The sequence below is a fragment of the Empidonax traillii genome, unplaced genomic scaffold, assembly GCF_003031625.1.
Source record: "Empidonax traillii isolate 1590-97213 ecotype Southwest subspecies unplaced genomic scaffold, ASM303162v1 scaffold68:size1967880, whole genome shotgun sequence".
Classification (NCBI taxonomy): domain Eukaryota; kingdom Metazoa; phylum Chordata; class Aves; order Passeriformes; family Tyrannidae; genus Empidonax; species Empidonax traillii.
The window spans coordinates 958,766-981,724 of record NW_020955261.1 but is presented as its reverse complement, the minus strand read 5'-3'; the positions used below and the strand labels follow the sequence as shown (position 1 = coordinate 981,724).

General features: G+C 39.3%; 1 protein-coding gene across 8 annotated transcripts in view; it reads right to left on the bottom strand.

Moving 5' to 3' along the window:
- Positions 1 to 3,194: 3,194 nt before the first annotated feature.
- The window catches only part of FARP1 (FERM, ARH/RhoGEF and pleckstrin domain protein 1), a 200,812-nt gene continuing 181,047 nt past the window's right edge, over positions 3,195 to 22,959 (bottom strand). For 5 of the 8 annotated variants that reach the window (XM_027880331.1, XM_027880336.1, XM_027880335.1 and 2 more), the window contains exons 17-27: positions 21,015 to 21,096; positions 18,164 to 18,401; positions 16,619 to 16,749; positions 13,652 to 13,720; positions 11,652 to 11,741; positions 10,449 to 10,531; positions 10,001 to 10,113; positions 9,334 to 9,497; positions 6,797 to 6,904; positions 5,955 to 6,106; positions 3,195 to 4,764 (exon numbers count right to left, since the gene is read on the bottom strand). In XM_027880331.1, coding sequence (XP_027736132.1) covers positions 4,683 to 4,764; positions 5,955 to 6,106; positions 6,797 to 6,904; positions 9,334 to 9,497; positions 10,001 to 10,113; positions 10,449 to 10,531; positions 11,652 to 11,741; positions 13,652 to 13,720; positions 16,619 to 16,749; positions 18,164 to 18,401; positions 21,015 to 21,096 — 1,312 coding nt within the window. In that variant the 3' untranslated portion in view covers positions 3,195 to 4,682. Of the gene's footprint in view, positions 4,765 to 5,954; positions 6,107 to 6,796; positions 6,905 to 7,808; positions 7,946 to 9,333; positions 9,498 to 10,000; positions 10,114 to 10,448; positions 10,532 to 11,651; positions 11,742 to 13,651; positions 13,721 to 16,618; positions 16,750 to 18,163; positions 18,402 to 21,014; positions 21,097 to 22,959 lie in introns of those variants that run through there. The other 3 variants (XM_027880337.1, XM_027880338.1, XM_027880339.1) reach the window with 3 other exon arrangements.

Here is a 22,959-nt window from a genome sequence, read left to right as displayed (position 1 = left end):
GACAGCTGAACCAATTATTACGGAGCAGACTAAGTGGGGTGGTTTTGCCCCCGCTGTGCAGGAGGGGCAGGTGGAGGGGAAAGGTAAGGCTGGGGGCACTGGCACTTCACTGCAAAGCAGCTAGCACAGTGCGAGTTCACATCCTGCTGTAGCCACCATCAACCCTTCTTATGCCTTTTAATGTGCTTTTAATGTATTTGTGCAATTTCTAATCCAGCTCTCACTACTTTACATGACGTTCCGTATTACTTTTTGAACAATGTGGTACCAGTTTGTAATAGTTTTACATTAACCTTACTTTTTTCTGAGGGCGGAAATGCATTTCCTTCATTGTCACCATCTGAAGATTATCTGGAGTGCTGATAAGCACAGGTGTAAAGCAAGGATCAGGGCAATCATGAATTGTTTTTGTAAGCTGCTGGGGAGGAGCTTATGGTATTAGCACAAACCTGCTTGTTCTTTTTAACTGTGTTTTGCAGACGTGCTAGTAACTGCACTGAGCACATGCCATAGACAAATTGTATGTAGTGGTTTCCTGCCACCATTAAAGCATGATTACAGAGGACGAATAAAGTGCATATCTTGTTTTCTGTAATGCTGCCTGTTTATAGCAGTGTATTTAAATTTTACTTTACACCAAAATAATAAACCACCTTGTAAACTACAAGACCTAGAAATAAAGAAGGAAAAGTTTAATGAAATGTTAACACCTGAGTGGTCAGTAAAATGAGATTCGGGATCCCTTCAAAAGAGGGGATGCTCTTGAGGTTCTCTAGTGCAGTTATTGCCCTCGTATCAGTAATGGTAAGCAGAAAGCCTATAAGTTTGGTTTTTAGCGATAATCATCTCAGACTTTGTACCATTTACAGATGGCAACAAATTAAAACCCACTTTGTAGTCCCCATCCTGCCAGCCAAGTGAAACTGATGAAGTGCTCCCATCAAATTGCAACCCCCAAGGGTTTAACCTTTAACTGGTGACTAACTGCTGCACACGTGTAATTATACTTCATTACTATTTTCAGCTGCTAAAAACTGCATGTGTGGCACATTGCAAATTATTCCTTTTCCTCCTACCAACTTTCCTGTGCCCCCAGGGCAGAGGGGATGTCCATGTGCTCTAGCAACTGGAGTTGCATGCATATACATAATTGTGTTTCCTTTTGAGGGAGAAGATTATGTAATTGATCCTGTATAAAAAGACAGAATGGTCAAAATTGGGCTTTTCAGGTCTTGATTCTCTGTTTTGTTCATGGCTGATGGAATGATAGGTGATTACACCTGATTTTTGTCTCTAAACCAAATTTTTCTTCCTCTTTCCTTTAGTCAGACTTACCAAGATTTCTGCAATCGCAGCGTGTTTTACCCTACCTGCCAACTTGTCTTTCAGTCTGTCATCTTTGGCTGCTTTCAGCTGAATTTACAAAGGCATTGAGGTGTCAACATTTTTTAATTAAAATTTTCTGAAAACAGGTAGGCTTGAGGTATATTAATAAATACATCTTAATGAAAGTTAAATTAGACAGAGGATAAATAGTGGAGATGCATAGTCTTGTGGGAAAAAAAGTCCACAGGAGTCCAGGTTTATCTGATCCCATTGTCTGTGGTGCAACCTTAAACGGCAATTAAGTTCCTATTTTGTTTTTATTTGTTCATTATTTGAAACCGGCACCTATTCATGGTGAATAATAGTAACACCAAGAGTAAATCTCCTGGAGTGACGAGTCTGAGGTTTTTCTGCTGCTGAGAGCGGTGTGTTTAGTCATGGCTATTGACACAGCACTCAGTGACCCTGCCTGTCTGCAAGCCCTGCTTGGCTGAACAGGCAGCAATATGATGTGAATCAGGATTAAAAATAAGTGGTTGTATATTGCAGCTTTCTGTACACTGAGTTTTATTCACACACATGGACTTTGCCTGATTGCAAGATACAGCTGTCACAGTTGATTTTACTCTCTTACCATCATTTCAGTTTTGGGTTAACCTTGGGAATAAAGAACTAAAACAATGCTAGCAAAGTGACAGCAGTTCACATGGTTCCATTTAAAGAAACAGATGTAAAAAAATCACACTGGTAGATAAGGAAAAAAAATATCTTATTTTAAACCTTTTTTTCCGTAGGGAAAAGGTAATACAAAAAGGTGAAAATGATGAATCAGGTGGGTACTCTGGAGTTGAATCAACAGCCTGGCTTGGTCTCTGCTGTTATGATAAATAGCACTGTATCTTGAGCTTTACCTTATTTTCCAAATTTACTTTTGTATGAAAATAAGTGTAGTGAGGAAAGGTGTTATTTCTTTTGAAAGCTCAGAATAAACTTCTGCAGCAGATAGCAGTAACGAGGATTGTATCCAACAAGCCTCAGGGATCTAAACTAAAATTCAGTTTTGGCTGAATTAAGGGCATGGCCCTCAATATAATTTCCATTAAAAAATAATCTTTTCACTGTTATGGATAACCATTCTAAAGGGCAGATGTTGGGCCCTGACTGGCTTGTCAGGTGTTGCAGATGTACTATTTTACAGCTCAGTAATAATTTTGGAGGGATCACATCTGCAATCTTTAACTTCGTAGCAACATCAAGTACTCTTGCTTCTTCAGCTTTATTTTTCCAGGTCTATAAGGCTCCAGCTTGGGTAATTGTCCATCTATGCTGTGTTATTTCCTCTTTTCCTCACTACAGAGACTGTTGTTCACATTCCTGGTCAGTCCTGAAGCACAGAAGTTCCTGTATATTGCTGGTTCACTGAGGTGGTTGAACTCACTTGCTTTGGCACTGCAGAGCAGAGGCACAGGTTTGGAACAGACAAGGCAGTGGGGCCTGCAGCTGGGAAAATGGGTTTCAGACTTTCCTATCCACGTTCTAAATTTGTCCTTCATTATATCCTAGCCATAGGTGATGCTGTAGGGTAGGTATGGTTAATGCATTGGTACTGAGAGTCAGGGGCAATAGCTAAGCTAAAAAGCAACTGTGACACGTAACCTGCCCAGGGCATTACCTGCAACGGAAAGAAGTACAGTGAACTAGTTTTTTCCCTTTGTCAGGATGCACTTGGATTTGGCCATGGGGATGCTTCTTGTCTTAAGGGGTTAGGAGAGTCCATCCTCTTCTTGGGTGGAGGTATGAGTACAGCTTTGTTTAGAGTCAGGGGTGATGATACAAAGAAAGCTTTACTGTCTTGAAAGAGCAATATATACAATAGTATTGTGAGGTATTTTATTCCCTTTTGTTGTGAGCAAAGCTGTAACAAGTTGCTTTATACATTGCACACAGGTAAGCCATTAACAAAGCAAATAGCTAGATGAAGAAAAAGTAGGGGTAGAATTGCCCCTGCATCATTTCCCAGATCAACATTCAGCCCCCCTCTGCCTAACACCACGTTTCCTCAAAGGCCCATAATGGTGATAGGTGTGTTACCAGCACATCAAACTTCCAATAATGGAAGTTCTGCATCACCCTCATGACAAAGTGTTTCTTAAAACACAAGGAAAGGCATCTAAGCCTAGTAGATGCAGCACTGCCAACCTTCTAAGTGGACCACCAGCTTATCCAAAATGCTGTGCTAGCAGCTGTGTGAAATGGGTAGTTCTGCTGCAGGCTGTAGCAGTTGCTTTCTGTCTACTGAGCCCCAGGGGCGAGAGGGACAGACTGAAATTCCAAAAAGAAAATGAAAGTCGGGTGTAGCAAGCAGTATGAAAACTTGAGGCTTCAGTAGTACCTTCAGCTTAGAGCAGTTTAGTTACTGAAACACTCTACAAATGAATCACAAATAGCTGCGGTTCTTGTAGCATACAGGTTTTCTTTCAAGTTCGTAAAACAAACAGCAGAATGTCACCACAGCCTTTAATTTCTTCTTGTACATACCATTCACAGTACATTAACAGCCCAAATAATATTGCACTGGATTATTTTAAAAATTTTTCATCTTGCAAGTAGTATTCACTTTTCAAAGCCAACAGGTAACTTGGTCAACTTTGCACCAAGAAAATGGTTAGATAAGAATCCTATACTTTATTTATACCACATGGATTTGTAACCCCAAAGGGAAATGAGAATAAGCTGTAAACTGTTTCTTTGTTAAAGATAGAAAATTAGTAAATCCGTGCTAATTAAATGTAGAAAGTCTGGGAAAAAAAACATGAAATCTGAAAGTTATCTCATTCCTGTTAGACTGCTTGCTGTATATATAATTATATTCTATACTGTGAAAGTCCATCTACATTTAGAAATCCAGCAGTCTAGAGATTAACATGGTAAAAAAAAAATAATATATTTTTATGAAAAGAGAAGAAATAAGTGTTTGCCTCAGAGGAGAAAGTTTTCAGATTTCAGTCATCTGGGGTTTTTTTAGGTGCAATCTTTGAGGCAACAAAATGTCTTTTGGCATTTGGCACTCTAATAAGGACAATATTTTAATACTGGCACAAGCTAAAAACAGCACAGAATGACAAAATACAAGACATGAAATGAACTGCAGCCACTGGGATGATGGTCAGCTAGTTTGAATATACAGAGAACTTAAACAGTTTTGCTGATGAATTGTGAACGTTTCTGCAAAACCATATTTATTCTCCTCTTTTACCAAATTGTAAGTTTTCCTAAACATGGAGGGAGAAAAGTTTCAAATGTCCTCTAGAAAATCAGCAGCTGCTGGACAATCAACACGGCGGCTTGTTAAGCCATCAATAGGCGTGAGGCTCTTTATGACTGAGAGCTCGGGTACGTGAGGCAGAGCTGGTGGCACTTCGGATCACTTCCATCCATCTGTGAGGAGGCATGAGGAGAGATACAAACAGAAGAATGGTCAATTCCCAGTGGGAAGATTTCTTGAAAGATCTGGTCTGCGCTATTAGTTGTACAGTTTTATTTTTGATGTCCACCGGAGCATCTCACTTGCTACTTAACTTCTTACTTGCTACTTGACTTCTTATCTGAAGTCAAGAGGATCCAAATGACAGCCACTATAGGAAGGAGTTTTAGAGAGAATAGGCAGGAGGTGTGGGACCCAAAACTCACGAGTTTAGTAGTGGTTTTACTTGCTCTGCAGACACCAAACCTTTTTTCTTAATTCGAGAGTGGAAAAAATGTACTTTAGCTGCAATATCTACTTTTTCCTAGAACTGAGAAAGGGATTTTATGTTTTTGTTTATCACCTCTTCCCCACAGTTTGTTTTATTTATAGCTTTAGACTGACATGGCTAAAACTTAAGAGTAAACTTCTTTGATGAGGATTTTGGGATTTTTGACATTTTAATGCTTCATATATGAGTTAAATTAGTTCCCAGTGTGAACAACTGCAAACCACAAATTAGGAGGAGTACTGCCTTTTCCCTGGCTCTCCATGTATCTGAAGTTCAGTGGGAAGTGTAAAAATTACATGGTGAAGTGGCATAAATATGTAGTAGGAACAGCTGCTTCTGTGAAAAATTGGAGCTTTATTTAAGGTGTGGATTTTCCAGGCTGTTGTGCTAGAGGGAGCAAAGCTATTCTGAAGAGCTCCTGAGAAGTCCTGTGATCTGTTCATGTACTTTGTGAAGGCCAGGTTAGATGGGGCTTTGAGCAACCTGGTCTAGTGAAAGGTATCCCTGCCCCTGACTGGGGGTTTGGAGCTAGATGATCTTTAAGGTCCCTTCCAACCCAAACCATTCTATGACTCTATGAAGTCTGAGAGCTAATACTTCCCATACAGCCAACCTGATCAATTTTGACTGGATAATTAAAGATTTTGCCGTGATTACTGTTACAGCTTCCACACCATCAAAACCATTCGCTTGGTTTTAGTGGTATCAGGTTTAAAATGTTTCTTATAATTTCAAGAGGTTCTTTTTCCTGTTGCGCTGAACTACTTGCCTGCATTACTGAACCAATTTATTAAACTTTGCATCTATTAACCTTGTTCTGGAAAACACTCCTGGAATTTAACAAAAATTTCCTCTCACAGAAGACAAACTTACCTTTCAAATGTATATTCACTTTCAGCCCTGAAGTAGTACACGTGGGATTTGAAATGCAGCTTGAACACGTAATCTTTGTGAATGTTTTCAGATTCAGAAGGAATAGTAAGTGAATATCCCAGTAAAGGAAGGCTGGCTAAAGGATGATTGTCCTGAAAAGATATGATGGAAAGTGTTGTGAGATCAAATTAATTAAAGAGAGCACATTAGTAAATGGAGGGGAGATATACACACATTTAAAGATCACTGTGTTTCCACTTGTGTGTGGAAAAGCAACAGGCTTATATACTTGCAATAAACTTAATTAATTGTCGAGTAGTTTCAGATGGCCATTCTTACAGACCATCATCAGAACACCATGTATGCTCATTGTTGGCATTGTTACTCCTTTAAAAGTGTACTGGCCACCCAGCAGCATTCATTGCTGAAGTCCTTTCACTGCATGGCACAGCATGGCATGTTTGAACAAATTATTTCTTTATACCTCTTACATGCAGAATATACTCCATAAGTTTTGTAACAATCTCAGAATTTGTACAAGAGAAAAGTCTTATTTAGGCTCGCACCGCAACTTCTGAGGAGTATTGAGCTCTGCTGTACTTTTAAGGACGATCTGTACCGTGACTGTTGAAAGTTTCAGGAAAGAACTGACAGGAGAGCAGACTGAGAACAGGCCCTGCTCTGTGTTCCAGTGGCAGTGAAGGCTGTGTGTGTAACTGTGACCAGTGCACCTGCTTCTCTCGCCTACAGCATCCATGACTGATGTCCACTTTTTTCTCTGCTCCCTCTTTGGGGAAAAAAAACAAACAAACAAACAAACATCTCCAGTTACACACACTTGCCTGGTGCGATTTATAGAAGAACATGCAGAAGTTGGTGAACACCACCCAAAGCTTCTGCCACCCGTTGCTGTTTTTGAATTTTCTTAGGAGGTTTCCAGACAGCTGGTTCTGAAACAGATCAAAAGTAGCCAAATAAAACAGTGGTATTTGCAGCTTAGTGATTGTAAGAAAAATTATTTGACTTTATCTGGTTGTATGTGACCTTGTGATACATGAAAATGTTTTGGTTGAATGGACATACTTTTCTGAATTTTATTACTGCTAAGTAGTACTTTTTATGTAAAATATTTTTTTGTTTGCAGCTGGGTACTTCCAAAATCTCAAAACTACTATGCTAATTCTTTTCTCAATTGCGATGGCTGTCAGTAATCTATTACTAAAAATAAGTCTTATTATCCTACCCTGTTCTTTTGGAATGATATTTTAAAAGAATGGAAACAAAAAGTCTGACATGAATTTGTGATGTAAAGGAAAATTATGACATACTTGAGAGTTGCAGATAGAGATTGAGCTCTCAGTACCCAGGGAGTTCACACGCTAACTTTTTGAAGATTTCAAAAACAAAGACTGTTAACCTTATTCTTAGCTGGATTTTGGACAGTTTAACAAAAAGGAGGAGGAAGCCATAACCAAGTACATGTATTTAATGGCTGGTTGAAGAAACTGCTCTTCACGTACTGAATATGTAAAGCGCAGTATCATTGCTCCCTGCAAATAGAGTTCTCAGTGAGTCATTAATGACTTCCCATTCCTTGTTGACTGCAAGGGCTCTCACCTAGATCAAAACAGCTATTTACATCATTCTACTTATATAATGCAGGAGGTAATAATGTGTAAAGCTTAATAGTCAAAATCTGGAGGTCCTGGTGTACCTACTACAAATCCTTAAAAAGTTCTGTTGTCTGTCACCAGCCTTGGATATATGTTAAAGCCTTTATCATCTCATTCTCTGATATCTGGGCTGCTGCCTCTTTGTCCTAAGTTACATGTGTACTCCTTAATTTTCTGTTACCTCATTACTCTGGAGGATATCATAAAAGGACAGGCTTTGCATTCGGTACCAGCAGACATATGAAATGGAAACAGGCCGCTGATCACTGATCAGTCCAGCAGGTAGGGAGGAACAGTCACTGACAGAGAGAGGATCTTCTACCACAAGAGAGACAGAAAGGAGGGAGAGACACAAAGAAAATAAACGATAATGCTGAAGTGAGAGGCACCGACAGAATGACGTGAGCATGAGCGTAACCTGCCACGCATGAAACAGCAGTGGAGCTGAAGATGTTTTCACAGAACAACACATGTCTCCAGGGTGTGTTTGGTCTTCACTGCTTTGTGTTCATTTGAGGCATGGGGAAGGAACGAAAACGAGGAACAATGAGCACTGATCTGAGACCTAGATAGATTTGCCTAAGTAAATTGTTGAAATGAGTCACTGGTTTTATATCTCTTTATAATAAGCTCTTTGCTTTAGGGAAAAATATGAGACCTTGTCCTGTGCTGAACTGTTCTTCCCTTGCAGGATATAATGGTATAAAGAATGGAAAATCCACCTGCGTGGAATTGAAATGAAGCTCTACAGTCAGCATTTTCTAGTACAGAATAATTTTCCTTGTCATATTTCATCAGCAAACTCAGCTTCTGTTTAAAACAGAGGTGGTTACACAAACTAGGAATAAGTCTGTCCTTGCATCTCTGTGTTCTGCATCAATACCTCTTCTCTATAGCAGGGGTGGCCTGATGTCTGAGGGTTGCTGCTTGAGTGCAAGTGCACTCAGCTTTAAGATTCCTTTTTCCATTTTCATTGAGCTTTAATTTCCATTTGATGAGGGCTGTGGTAAAGTACTCCAAGCTCCCTGGAGACTCTCTTGGTGAAGGAAAAACACCTTAGGAGGCTTACCACTTCGTCCTAAAACCTAGGCTGAACTAGGAGTCTTTTATTTCAGTCTTTGAAAAATCAGTGTCTGCACCTCGGCTGTTGAGTACAGAATTAACAAATGTGTATCAAATTGGCTTAGCTGTGATCAGGGGGGGAAAAAAGGGTTTTTTATTTTGAGGTGGAAAACGCAAATAAAGAAAAAGCAGATGAGACTGAGCAATGACAAAAGGTTCCAGAAAAGATGGCTAGGTAAAGAAAGTAAGTTAGTAATACACATAATTAAAACTCTGGCTGCAGCAGCTAAAGACAATATCCTTTCCGCTCGAGCAATGACTTAATGCATCTGTAAGTGAAAGCATTAAGACAGTTTGAACTACTTTAAATTTTAAAGGGTATCAACATTTTTTTGGACAGTTGATTCTATGAAAATTACTGCTCTAACTGATTTTACAGAGGTGCACTATGGGAGTGGATACATGCTACTTAAGTGATGGTTTATGCCATCGTTCAAGGATATGGGAGGCAGGTCAGTAGGTGTGCCTGAAACTTCCCCAGAAGGAGACAACGGAACAGTACACTTATTAAGGAGGAGCAAAAAGGAAATTGTCATTCAAAAGCGAGCCTGGAGCTGCAGTTTGGATCGTTCTGAGGCAGATACCTCCACAGCAATACTAAAGTCGATCATTGAAACACTGGTATTTCTGTGCCAGCAGACGTGCACCGTAGTGTTGCCACGGTGTGGTGACTGACGTTCGAGTGAGGTGCGGGATGCACTGAGGTCGTCCTCAGATTCCTGGTCTACAGTAGTTTCATCAGGAGACTCTATGAAATGCAGGGAAAAAGCATCTTTCTTCCTCTATGCAACAACATATATAATTGGAAAAATTAAACAAATCAATTCTGTCCACAGTATTGTGAACTAATTTTAAAACACAATTTTAGAAGAAATTTTGTGCAGATTTTAAGTAGATTATTATATTTTATATATTTATTTAATGTGTTTCTGCAAGTGTTAGAATTAAAGACTAACTACCGTGCTTTGTTGGTGTTTTAATACCTTCCAATGACAGGCACTGCCAAATCTGGTTATATAGTTCCTGGAATCATTATGCTTAAGTCACTTCTCTATTAAATGAAAATTTCTGCTAACATCAACAAGAACATTAAATTGACACATCTATAAATATATCTATATGTATAAATATAAATCAACTTCAAATGTGTCAGTTTGACTTGTGGCCAGCATTTTTCACCTTTTCACTTAGAAGCAGTTAGCAATCATACTGACAAAAGTGAGTTAAACCTACTCTCTAGCATTTACTTACTGTTGTCAGGTGGGCTGCTTGCCAGTAGCTCTGGGGCAGGGCCACTGCTTTTTTCTGCAAGGTCTATTGCCATCTGGATGTCCTCAGTCCATTTGTCCATTTCAGCGCGGGTACTAACAATGACAATTCAAGTTTTATTCACTTTTTTACAGGCTGAAAGCAAACTCTAAGAAATAATCACAAGCTGAGCTTACGTTTAATTAAATAAACTTAGTCACCAGATGCTACGCTGTTTTTTTTCCCCTGATAACTTAATTTTGGTTCCAACTTGTCACTCTATTTTGTCGCATCCACTTTTTTTTTTTTTTTAACAAGTGGCTTTCACAAAAAACCCACACCTTTTAAATTGTTTTAGAAGCAAATACAAACAAAATGATGTTTCTCTATCTTACTGTGACAGCGGCAGAGAAATACAGTTCACATGTGTATGTTGTCTTCACTGGCTTACCTTGCAGCAACAACGATGGACTGGTGTTGACCTCGTAGTGTCAGACAATGAGGAACTCCCCATTCCTCCTCACTTTCTTCTATCTGAGAGATAAAACCCCAAATGCAGTTTTCAAAAAGTATGTATTTCTTAAGGTGAAACTGTGAACTGAACAAGCTCTTACCATTGGGGAAAAGAAAACTAAGAGAAATGTTCACAAACAACAACTCTGAGCTACTTTGAGTATTGAGGAAAAAAATGGTGGTTTGTGAGTTGGAAAAATGGTAAGCTAGTTCTGCAAAACCTCTTAAACCAAAACCGTGCCTTTGTCTGCTTTGTGCCAAAGAAAATATTGATATTTTTATCAGAAGAGTGATTTATCGTACAAAAGGGTATATTAAAAAGGCTGTGAGTGCTCTGGACAGTGCAGCATAACACAGTTCTGTTGTGAACAAGTTCAGGTCAAATGGCCATCAATAATTCAGTAGATTCCTTGAAACACTAGATAAAACTTGAAGCCTTACAGGTGTTTAGAGAAAAATCAGTCACTCTGATAGTGATTACCTAACTTAATTCTCAGGAAAACAGTACAGAAGATACGCAAACCCATGAGAAGTTCCAACGAAAATAATGGAGGGAATGGAAGTGTTTTGAAATTAGCAAAATATTTTTGAAAATATATAGGAAGAAGTAACTAGGTCCTATTGGCTTGAACTGGCTGCATGCCAGAAGAATTGCAGCAAGAGCTCCAAATGATATATTGCTGCCAGTTTCCCACTACTTCAGCTTTAAGATACAGATCTGGAAACATTAGGAAATGGGTTTTTAATAGAAATCAGATTGTCACTACTGTTTACTTGCCTTGCACAGCGTGTCTTTATTGAACTGGTGATGAATTACTTGTAAGAATAATGGCTAAATTACAGTGGAAAAAAAAATAAAGAACCCATCTCATGAGAAGTTTGCTTTATGAGGAAGCAGCCCTCAAAAATGCCTTTTTTCCCTGTCACTTTTGCTAGATAATCACCTTTGTGCAGAAGGCTGCATGCACACATGCTGAACCCAACACAACCCCATCACTGTAGAATGTAACCCCAGCTTCTGTGAATCAGAGAACCCCCCTTTGGCTGCTGCTTTCAGTCAAGCAGAAATTCATCAAGCACTTAAGATGGGACCACAAATGGCCATTTAAGCACAAATGCCTTAAGTTCTCATAATACTTACTGTCATGCCATACAGTGGAAGGTGCCCATGGACTTTAAACTGATTGGATGCTGTGAGGCCTCTACTTGTGTACAATAAAATATCATTAAACTAAAAAACAAGAATAGGCGTTATTAGAACGATGTTGGTTGGCATGGATGCATGTGGAAAAAATTATCAGAGCGGTAAATATAGAAAAGCTGACTATATGACAGTACTAATGCATGAATCCAAAGTATTGGCTTCCACAATACTCCACTACCTAGTGTTAGTACCTTGTCTTCCTTCTGAGCTAGTTTTAGGTATATTCCCACAATTTTCCACTGGATATTTTCCAATGCCTTCTGATATTCCCTTTGCGATCTCTGAGTCAGAACTAACAAGCCACAACAGCAGTTGTGTGAAACAGCACGTTTCACACTCTGCCACACTTTGAGGCTATGAAAGATGTGTCTTTCATCAATATTTTCTTCTGAGTGAAAAGATAAGTATATGCAAGAGATGTGTCCAACTCAACCCTTATGAATGAAGGGGTTGTCTATTACTCCCCATATTCAGAAGGAAGCCGGGAGACCTGTTTTAAGGTAGATGGATTCAGGTTTGAAATACCAAGGTGAAGAGACTGAGTATCTTAATTTGTAGATCTTCATGCAGGTAACAACTGTTGTCCAAAGCATGTCAGATGATTTTGCCATGAAATGAATGGCATGTTTTCACTGTGCCACCTGGGTCAAAGGGTGTTTTTCTCAAACCAGATGGTTGCATTAAGAAAGTCATACTTTCTGATGTGAAACAGAGCTCTCACCACAGAACTCTACAATTCAGTAGCAGTAGTTCATGAAGCTTTGTGGATCAGCCACTAGAGGGGGATTTAATTTTGCCAATGATTACACATGTATTTGGAATCCCACAATACCAACCTGGGATTTTACCTCCAAATAGACTCTGGTGCTTAAAACAGATCAAAGACTTCTTTGACAGTCCGAGCAACTGACTTGAGAGTCTAGTCTTAGATTTTTTACTTTTTATACAGGTATAATATCAAGGTATCATCTGGTGACAGGAACTATTGGTATGCAAGAAAATATGCACCATATTCATTAGGCTTCCTCTTCAGTGTCTTTAAAGGCAGAGGATAATCCTACTCAGGTAGATTTATCAGGTTATATCCTTGGCTTATTTGAAAGATTAATATCAAACACCTTGTAAAACCTAGCACACTCACAAGCTTTTCTACACACATATAGCCTTCACCTTTTGCATACAAGGAAGTACTCTTGTGCCACACAGGACTAGCTAGTCAATGTTTTACTCTGTAACATTGGATTAGAAAATCTATGCACTGATGGGTATTCCAGTGCCCCAGCACCAAGGGCTCAGCATCAGCAAGATGGGGGGCTTGGGAGCAAATCAGCTGGCCAGGAAGAGAGAAGGAACCATCTGATCAGCTCTTGTGGATCAGAGATCGTGTGGAATCACCATAGCCTGAAAATGCTGTAACTGATGCTGGGAGGAGATAACCTTTCCTAGAGCAAGAGCTGAAAAATGTATCTCCAGATAATGACATATTCACTGATATGTCGGACATCCGTGGGCTGAAACTGGGTGGTTTATGGAAAAATTTGGTTCTGTGTCCTGAGAGCATTATGTGGATTACTGTTCGTATCACCAGAAGTCACTCTTTATCTTCTTTTCTGGATATAATCACTACCCATGGTGCCACTTTTCATTTTGCAATAACTCTGCGTTTATCTAAGACAAAGTGCCATGAGGTAATATTTTACCATTATATTCACCTTGTCATATAAAAATTACTTTTATCTTTGTAACAAGAAGTAACATTGGATTTGGAGAGAAATGTAAATTCTTAACAACCAGCTACACAGGTGACGTATTATGTCAATTTAAATAAGGCTGTTTAAAAATATTTACTGTAATTCACAATTCATGTCTAACAGTATGTCTAATAGTTGCCTAGAGTTACATTTCATTATATAAAGAAAAACCATTTTCTTACTTACCAGAAAGAACATCCGTTGCTGTAAACCTTTTCCAGACAACTTACTAAGGCTGCCCAGTCTAATAAACTCCTGTAGGAAACAAATTTAAAAAAAAATATCTCCTGCAAAAATGACAATTTTTTTATTATGCAAACATAAATATTACTACTTGGTCATAGGAATGATTTGACTACCAATCACCAAGACTTTACATTTTATTAAATATGTTAAACATTTAATTATAGGATAATTTCTTTCCATTTGTAACTGTCTTTAGGATAAACTCCTTTCATTAATTTTAGGAAAATTCAGCTAAGCAACATTTTCTTTACCTAACATTAAGAAACTTAACTTCAGACAGCTCCCTCTTTCATCAGTTTTGAATGAATATTTGTCAGGCACAAATGATGTAAAAACTAATGGTAAGTTGCCCTTCATGTTATTGTTTCGCCACTGGTAAGCTTCTGTGGTGCGTGTAGCATACATATCTCTTAACTGCAATGCAAAATCAGCTACACAACTCAATATCACCATCAGCAGCAAAAAAAAAAAGGATATTTGTCTGGAAGTGTGAGTTATCCCAGTACCATCCATCTCATATAATACAGCACATTAATTTAGATCAAAGTGCTTAAGAATGTTTAGGTATGGAATTAGATGAAAAGTAGCACATCTGAAACTTGAAAAATGCTGTATTTCTTGGCGTTACTGTGAATTATGCAGTAACTCACCCTTTCACTTATCTGAAACTCATGAAAATATAGTTTTTCAGTCACTCCCTCCAGATTCTGCAAAGAGGTTTATATTTGTTTATTACAATCTTTCTAAGGTCATTCTACTCATAACTGTGCATTTAAAACCTATCTAAAGTGTCGGAATCCTTTACCAGTTTACCACCTTGGTAAACTGGCTGTCTAAAATAAATCTGTTTGGAGAGACAATCTGGATGTCTTAGGCTTGCTGTGATGTGTCCAGTCCCCCCACCTGCATTACTTAAGGGCTAAAGGGGTGGGAAAAGTGGCTAGAGGTGGTTATCCCTATACCACAGTAGGCTCATGTTACCAGAGAGGTCACTTGAAGTTGTTGTTGGCCACCAAAGAGTATTAATCATAATTAGTATTTATACGGTACCATCTGATAGTCACCAGCAGGCTTAGCATCACCATGACAAGTGCTGAGTTAACACATGGACAAGAGCTGCAGGTCACTGTAACGTGCATGCACAACCAACTGTGGGATGTTTTCATGTCCAGTGTGGGTACCAGCTTGGTGGTAGCAGAGATCCCACTCTGGGGCAACATGAAAAGGATGGGGTTACAGTGGCACTTGCCTCCTAGCCCAGCCTGCGCCAGGGCAGGGACTTCAGTCAGAGCCGGAAGAGCAGCCAAAGGGCTGGAAGCAGCAACATCTTGGGCATGTGCCAGAGCGTGGTGGCCAATGCTTCTTGCCTTGGCAGGCAAACAACCTCTGCCCCCCCATCTGCCTTTTCCTTGAACTTCCTAGGACAGGAAGACTGCTTGGTCTTTAAATAGAATAGGGTAGCAGAAACACCCGATGACAGCATTTAATTTCATGTGATAGAGAGATGCATGGGCCGTGAAATGTCCTGAGGGACTTGCCAAGGATGTGAACAGTCTGTGGATCACTAGAAAGAAACATGAGCTGTGGCAGCTGCTTGGAGACAGGGAAAAAGCAGAGTGAGGGAGTGGTGAACAGCCACAAATCCAGAAATACCTGTGCTCAGCACTACCTTCCCAATGGCACATCACCTTCATACCCCAGCATTTCACTTGCTGCAAGTATTATTTTTGTGTATGACATACAAAAGTCAAAGGAGTGGGGAGGAAACTACTTCAGCAACAGACAACTCTCAAGTTTGCATGCACAGATACGTGTGCCTAGGAAAATAAAAAAAGGCTACAAATATTACACTGTGGCTCATTTATTCTGAAATAAGCCTTTGTTCTTAAAAAAAGCATGACAAGTAAAAAAGAGATGTTGGTGGTTTTTTAGCACAATTCAGAGTGTTTACTTAAGGCAACCTTGTCTCAAATGATTGCCTTATGTTACATGTAGACTAAAAAGATTGCTTGTCCCCAGGGCCATGAGTTTCAAAGCAAGGCTTTGTGAAGGGGCTGAAGGTTCTCCAGCACAAATGTCTTATTTTCCTTTACTCTGTCTGAAAAAAAAAATAAACGCAGTGCGAAATGAGGAAATGTGCAACTGTTCAAGCTCTGAGCTCTGTGATAAATATTACAGTTTTGGTGCCTCTGTTGTAATAGATGTTTGGAATAGCCTACAACTGCCCAAATCTATACAAAAGACAAATCTAACAAAATCAGTAAAAAGGATTGCCTCTTCCTGCTTTACAGGTTGCTGTTTTCTATGGTGTGCTGGTTTTGGGTGGGGTACAGTTAATTTTTTCCCCATGGCTAGTATGGGGCTGTGTTTTGGATTTGTGCTGAACACACGGTTGATAATATAGAGATGTTTTTGTTATTGCCGAGCAGGACTTACACAGAGCCAAGGCCTTTTTTGCTTTTCATACTGCCATCCTGGCAAGGAAGTTGGGGGTGCATGGAAGCTGGGAGAAGACATAGCCAGGACAGGTGACCCAAACTGACCAAAGGGATATTCCAGACCATGTGACATTGTGCTCAGTATATAAAGCAGGGGGTAGGAGGAAGGGGGGATGTTTAGAGTGATGGCATTTGTCTTTCCAAGTAACTCTTACAGGTAATGGGGCTCTGCTTTCCTGGAGATGGCTGAACATCTCTCTGCCTGTCCACGGGAAGCAGTGAATTAATTCCTTATTTTGCTTAGCCTGCACGTGCAACTTTTGTTTTACCTATTAAACTGTCTTTATCTCAACCCATGAGGTTTGTACGAGGAAAGGCAATGTCACAGCTGCCCCTAATTAACAAGTTTCTAAAACACACCTAATACTTAAAAATCGCATCAAATCTTGATCACAACTCTGTTACTTACTCTTCCTGGGGTCACCAGATTGTCTATGCCCATCAAGTCTTTCTTCAGTTCATGCAGCTTCTGAAAGTTCTCCATCTTTATCATATTGCCATGGAGCTGAGCCACCATTTCAGAAATCTCAGCCAAAGCAGCTAGATGGACAAATTCATAAAGTGCTTATTAAAAATTTATAAGAATGTTCAAAAAGAAATGTGGCTTTTATCTGCAGCACCCATTTCACAAATCTTTTTGTGCTACTCTTCTTCACAGTGTAAAGCTACTCAGGCACACACAGGCTCAGCTACCTACACAAACTCTGGAAATCATCTTATGGAGTAGAAAGGGTAGGGTGCTGTAATAAAGAGATAGTTCACTTCCTGAATCCAAAGTTTGTTCTATTTTAGTCACAAGAACTTTGTATGAACACCAGAGTCAATTCAGAGCACCACTGAACAGATTCTCCTAAAGGACTAAATTTCCTATATCTCCAATCAATCTAGGGATGTTCTTTATCCTTGAAAAAAAACATTCATTTTTTTCTCCCTGCCTGCGGCACGCTGGGAACAGACACTTCATCCTCATCATCTAGACTTGGCTGAGGGAAATGAAGGCACTACCTCACTGCGTTCCCTGAGGTCATTCAGGCAGTAGCTTCATTTGGGCAAACATCTGTGCCACACAGCACTTCAGTGCCACAGACCTCTGTGGCATTTCCTATTGCCACAGGTCAGGTCACCTCCACATTTTGTGCATTGCATGCTGTGGGTCTCATTGTACAGAATCTGAGGGAACTCAGCCAGCGAACTCAGCTACACCTTCTGGCTGGCAGCACTTATGCTCAGCCTTGCTGCCTGCCCAGGTTCTTCCATGGATCTTTACTGATGCTAACTGTACAGATAACAGAAATATCCTTAAACATACATAGCTTACAACAGGGGTGGGAGACAGGGGTAAAGAAGAAGGAAAACAAATCATCAGAAAGAAATGGCAGGCAATGATTCCAGACTATGGGAGGGAAATGTTTTCGTGTTTGAAAAAAAAAAAATGCAAGCCAGCTGTTTTGAGTTCCTGAAACAAATCATGGAAATGGTAGTAGAGTACACTGTATGTCTTGAAAAAAAGGCAAATAACACAATATAACAAAAGACATAATAACAGCAGCCCTCCTGGGTCATATCAAGGGTTCACCTGCGCCAATATTTTGTGTTCTTAGCAGATCTAGGGAAAGTAAGGAACAAGAGGAGCACATATAGTACGTTCCCTGTGCTCTCTCCCAATCTCCCAACTGTTTTCAGTTTAAGAAACTTCCTGAACCCTCTGTCATTTCTATGTGTTTAATAACCCCCAGCAGAATTCTCTTTCAAATACCTGCCCAGACTGTGGCATAATGTGTATATAACTTTAATCCTACTGTTTCTGGTGTTCTGAGTGCTGGATTTTGCAACTCAATCCTCTTTCAATGTAAGCTTAAAAAAAATATATTTTTTTTTTGTCCAGCCATACACATCTAATGGAGTAGAATGCCATTCCACAACCCAAAGAACTGGTGTCTTTTCTGTTACTTACCTCTTGAATCCCTGAAGTCTGTGTGGTTTGGAGGATAGTGCTTGCAAAGCCTCTCCATTATCTGTTTGTAGTGCATAAGCCTGTGTAAAGGTCTGAGAAGGAAGGTGTTGAGCGGCAAGTAGCAAACTTTCTGTAGCTCAAAGTCTCTGCAAAAGGTCTCCAGCTTGCGAGAGTTCTTGATCCCATTCTCCAACTCCATTAAAATCTCATTGTGCTTCCGCAGGTGAATTGTAAGTTGCTTATATGCACAAAAGAAAAGAGGATGTAGTAGAGCTCTTAGCGATCACTGTGAGAGATGACTCAGCCCAAACCTATTCCAGCAAAACGTCCAACTAGCACAGCAGTGGAAATTCAGCAAACAAAATCACTCTAAAACACAATGGCTCTGAAATGGCATTACTCATTTGAAGTAGACACCCCCACCCGTTCTGCATTCCCTGTGAAACAAAAGTACATGAGTCAACAAAACTAAGTCTCTTATCAGTGAGAAATCCAAAGCCAAGGAGATGACATGAACATAGCTCATGCAACTGGGTGCAAGAGGGAGACAGCAAGACAATGTGAATGCAGAGTTAGGAAAGAAAACAGAATTTTCTAAAAGGATGAAGGGATTTAGTTGCCCCAGTTCCCTTAGGTGCTTTTGGGGAGTTGAGATGTAGGCAAATGGACTTTTAGCTTCTGCTGCCCTCTTATTCATGAGAAGTTGCATCTCCTGGGAATCTGAACAAACACAAAAATAGAGGTGCTGTCCAACAAAAATGGATATGTTACAGTTCTTCATTCTTGGACTACAGTCTCTTCTCTTTAGCGCAGTCTCTAAAATCACCCCACCCCATAGGGAAGCAATCAGTGCACCAGCAAGGGAATGAGGTTTGCATGAAACATGTAACTTCATTTATGTCTCAGTATTGCAGATATTTACAAGTCCCTTTCAAAACAATTCAGTAGATTTCTTTTTTAATAATTAGGACATGGAATCAATTTGTGTTTTGCTAAAGCTGAACTGGTTCTTCAGGATGCACAGGGCTTCTCTGAGCAGTCCAATAAAGTTTTCCAGTATCTGGTAAAATATTAGGTAGAAACAAAAAGAAACTGAATGCATAAAATTAATGTACTTGAGAAGAAACTGTTGCTTAATCTGAAGTTTGTGCTTTCTGACACATTTCTAGTCAACTCTCTCTCCTGTGATTTGTGACAAGTTTACCAGAAACATACCTTCCCTATAGCTAAGCTGCTTCCTCGATACACTGCATATTCATTTTACAAGTCTGTAACTGAGGCACGACACAGCAGACCTAGATTGCTGTAGAGACTGCCCATTAATTTCTTGTTCTTAACTTTTCTCCTATGTTAATTAAACAAGAAATGTCAGTCTTCAGGTCTTTTAATAGGTCTCATGATAAATAAGTAGGGTGTTAACTAATTTTACTGTTTCCTGTGCAGTTCTTTTAAGTTAAACTAGCTTTTGCCTCTTTCCTTCACATATCAGCTAATCAGTAGTGGTGAATCTCAAAGCAAAAGAAGTAAAACCCTCTAATGGGAAAGGGAAAATTGGAAGGCTGAAAGCGCACTGACAGGACTTAGTTACAGTGAAGACTGTTCACTGTCCTCAGACTAGTGTCCCAGAAGGACCTGCAGACGGCAAAGGATTTAATGTTGCAAGGTACCAAGAGCAGAATCTGTCAGAAGCTCCGCGATATTCTAAAAACTGTAAGTGAAGGTGTGCATGGAGCGATGGGGGTAGAAAAGTCCAATTTATATTTCTGCCAGTGCATCTGAATTATACCTTGAGGGGAAAAAGCAGTTCCTGGCTAAATACACTGCAGAGAGAGTAGGGTGACTAGGCTGTCTATGCTGGGGACTGGAAATGGAGATTTCTAAGCTCCCTTCTTCTGATTTGCTGTATAATCACTTGCACATCATTTAACTTCTGAGCGTCTCTCTGTCTTTCTGAAAGATAAATCCAGTACTAACTAACATCTTGGGAGAGCTGTAATGACTAAACTGCCCTTTCCTCCAGCCAAGGGCTCAAGGTTGCTGCATTTACTAACTGCAGAATGCCAAGTGGCAATCACCGAGGAAGGATTTATTGGACAGTTTCAAAAGCACTTTGAGATCACCATACCAAAGGTGAAGGGTCGTGTTTTGCCCCACACCAACTTGGACATAGTAAAGTAACCTTATATCCATACTGTAAAAGTCCATAGGGTTTTCACAGGCTCCCGTGCCTGAATTCCATGCTGTTTTCTCAGTAACACAAAGCATCAATACCAGATAAAAAACAGTTGCAAAATCTGCTGAGTATTACACCTAGATTACCATTCATACACGTATTTTTACTTCTAGCTTTAAAGGGATTGAAGGCAATTATTCTCATTGATTCAAAAACCTTTCATCTAACTTGTCACTGTAGTGCAGAAATATAACTTTTCCAAGACTAGTTAATATCCAGGTTATGGTCACTACTCCTGCAATATGTTAACATGTATATTTGCATGAAAAACTAGGCATGTTTAGCTTTTGAACAGTCTCCTTATCCCCACAGATTCCAATGCTTTGCCTTCTTATTAGAAGGAAAGAAGAGCTGGAAATGAAATGTTTCTGAACTTTTGTGTTTGTTGCTTCTATATTTGGGGAATGGAGGAAAGGGGCTGGACAATTTAAAATCAGCTTGTAATTCTGAAATCTTATGTCTCATCAAATGCTTGCTACTTCATCAAAGAAAACTTTCATAGTATAATCCTTGATTACAATTGGCAGACAAGAGCACAAGAGGCAATATCATATGAAAATGGAAAGCATGCTAATGTTAATCCATGTCAAAGCTTAATAGTTATAGGATCACTCCTACCTTCATATTCTGAATGTTCTTTAGCATAACATCTCCGATTCTTTGGTAATCTCCCTTAATGTGAGCATTAGAGCGGCCTTCCCTGTCAGCAACAGAAATACCACACACTTCAGTCATGCAATAAAACCACATAATCACTTATAAGCACAGAAAGAAACTCAATAGCTCATTTCTTTTAAAATTCTGACCCCCATGCTCCACTGCTAAGAAGCGTGTGAGGAATATTCCTGACAAATATGTAATTCCCAAGTACAGTACACCTTTCACCCTGCCTGGCTTTCACTTCTAACAACAGAAAGGGCAGGCACTCAACAGAAGGATTAGACTTCTAAAGAAAATTTTTAGCAGTTTTAAACACACCAGAGAAGGCTGAAAATGGTTTGGGAAAAAGAAGATATCAAAATCCCATGACAATATGTGGGCTTAGAGTAGAAGGTTAATTCTGTTCAGAAAGAACGTCTGAACCCCAGAACAGGACCTGGGGGATGTTCCTGCTCTGAAAAGCTTTCTGCTTATGTAAAGGACAGTGGGACTAAAAAAAAAAAAATCTATCCAGCATCTGCATTTGACTCATAAGTGTTACATACTGGTAGGAATTTTCTTTCAGGGTGTCACTTATGATATTACAAATGCAAACTGCTCCCTCCCACCCAGCCAGCTGCACTTGGATGAGTGCTCCATTTGGGAGAAACCCAACTCCTGATGAAAAAGATATTCCTGCTTCTAAACCCATGTGTGAGACAGGCAAGGATACCACGCTCTGACTGAATCCAAACACGTTTTAGAAAACAGAAGAGGAAAAACCATGACTGTAAAAACCTAACTGGTATGGATCTGTTACAACCAAGTTATGCTTTCAAAAGAAAATCACTAGAGCTGTGTGGGGAGAAGAACTGTTCTCCTCCCCTTTCCAACTTCTAATACTGCATCCAAGTTTCCTACAGCATGGCTTTTTACTTGCTGTCCTCAATTTTTATGGTTCAGTTCAGTTCTCACATCTGAGTATTGGGAGACAGATCCAGTCCTGATGTGAGCAACTGCAATTCAGCCTAAGAAATGCACTACCTTGGAAGAGGACAGAAACATAATAAATAAATATAAATATAAATATAAATATAAATATAAATATAAATATATAAAAATATATATTTATATAAATATATATATATATATAAGTATAAATATAAAACATAAATAAATCCAAGGATAATGTGGCCTCTGTTCTATGCTAAATGGATATATTGTTTTTCACTCATTTGCAGTAGTTCACACCTTTAAGACAATTCTGTGTGCTGTGAAAGAATAAGTGGACAACAAGGTTATAAAACCCTGCATTCCTTAGTATGGGCAATTTAACCAGAGAGGTCTCATGCTCAATGAATCACAGAGGATGTAGCTGTTCTTAGAAATATACTTTCACTGGCAAGACACATATTACATTCATAGATATATATTTAGACATATACTTTGTTTTGTAAAGTTAAACATGGTTATGCTTATATTGGATAAATTCTCTGCATGCTTTTCTAACTGGGAAATGTAGAGGGCACAGCTTATAAATACCACATAGTAACATCTATTTTATCCTTCAATAGACAAAGAGACTAACTTGATAAACAAGGGATTGTTCCATGTCATTTGAACAATAGCCAGTTTCATAGATTATCTTTAATTATTTCTTATTGTGTTAAGTCTCCCAAGAACTCACATGCCTATTTAAGCAAGGAAAACCAGATCTCAACAAGATTTTTGATGTTTTTTTTCCAAACCTGCCAAAGGTTACACTGGGATAAGAAATTGAGTTGTGTCAGTGATAACTTCAATTACCATCACCAGTTTTGCAAAAGCACTATGTTAGATGAGCACTGTCATAGTCAAATCATGCCTAAGAAATGGTCTAAACTGCAAGGAAGAGCAGAGGTATGTATGGGCATCACAAGACTAC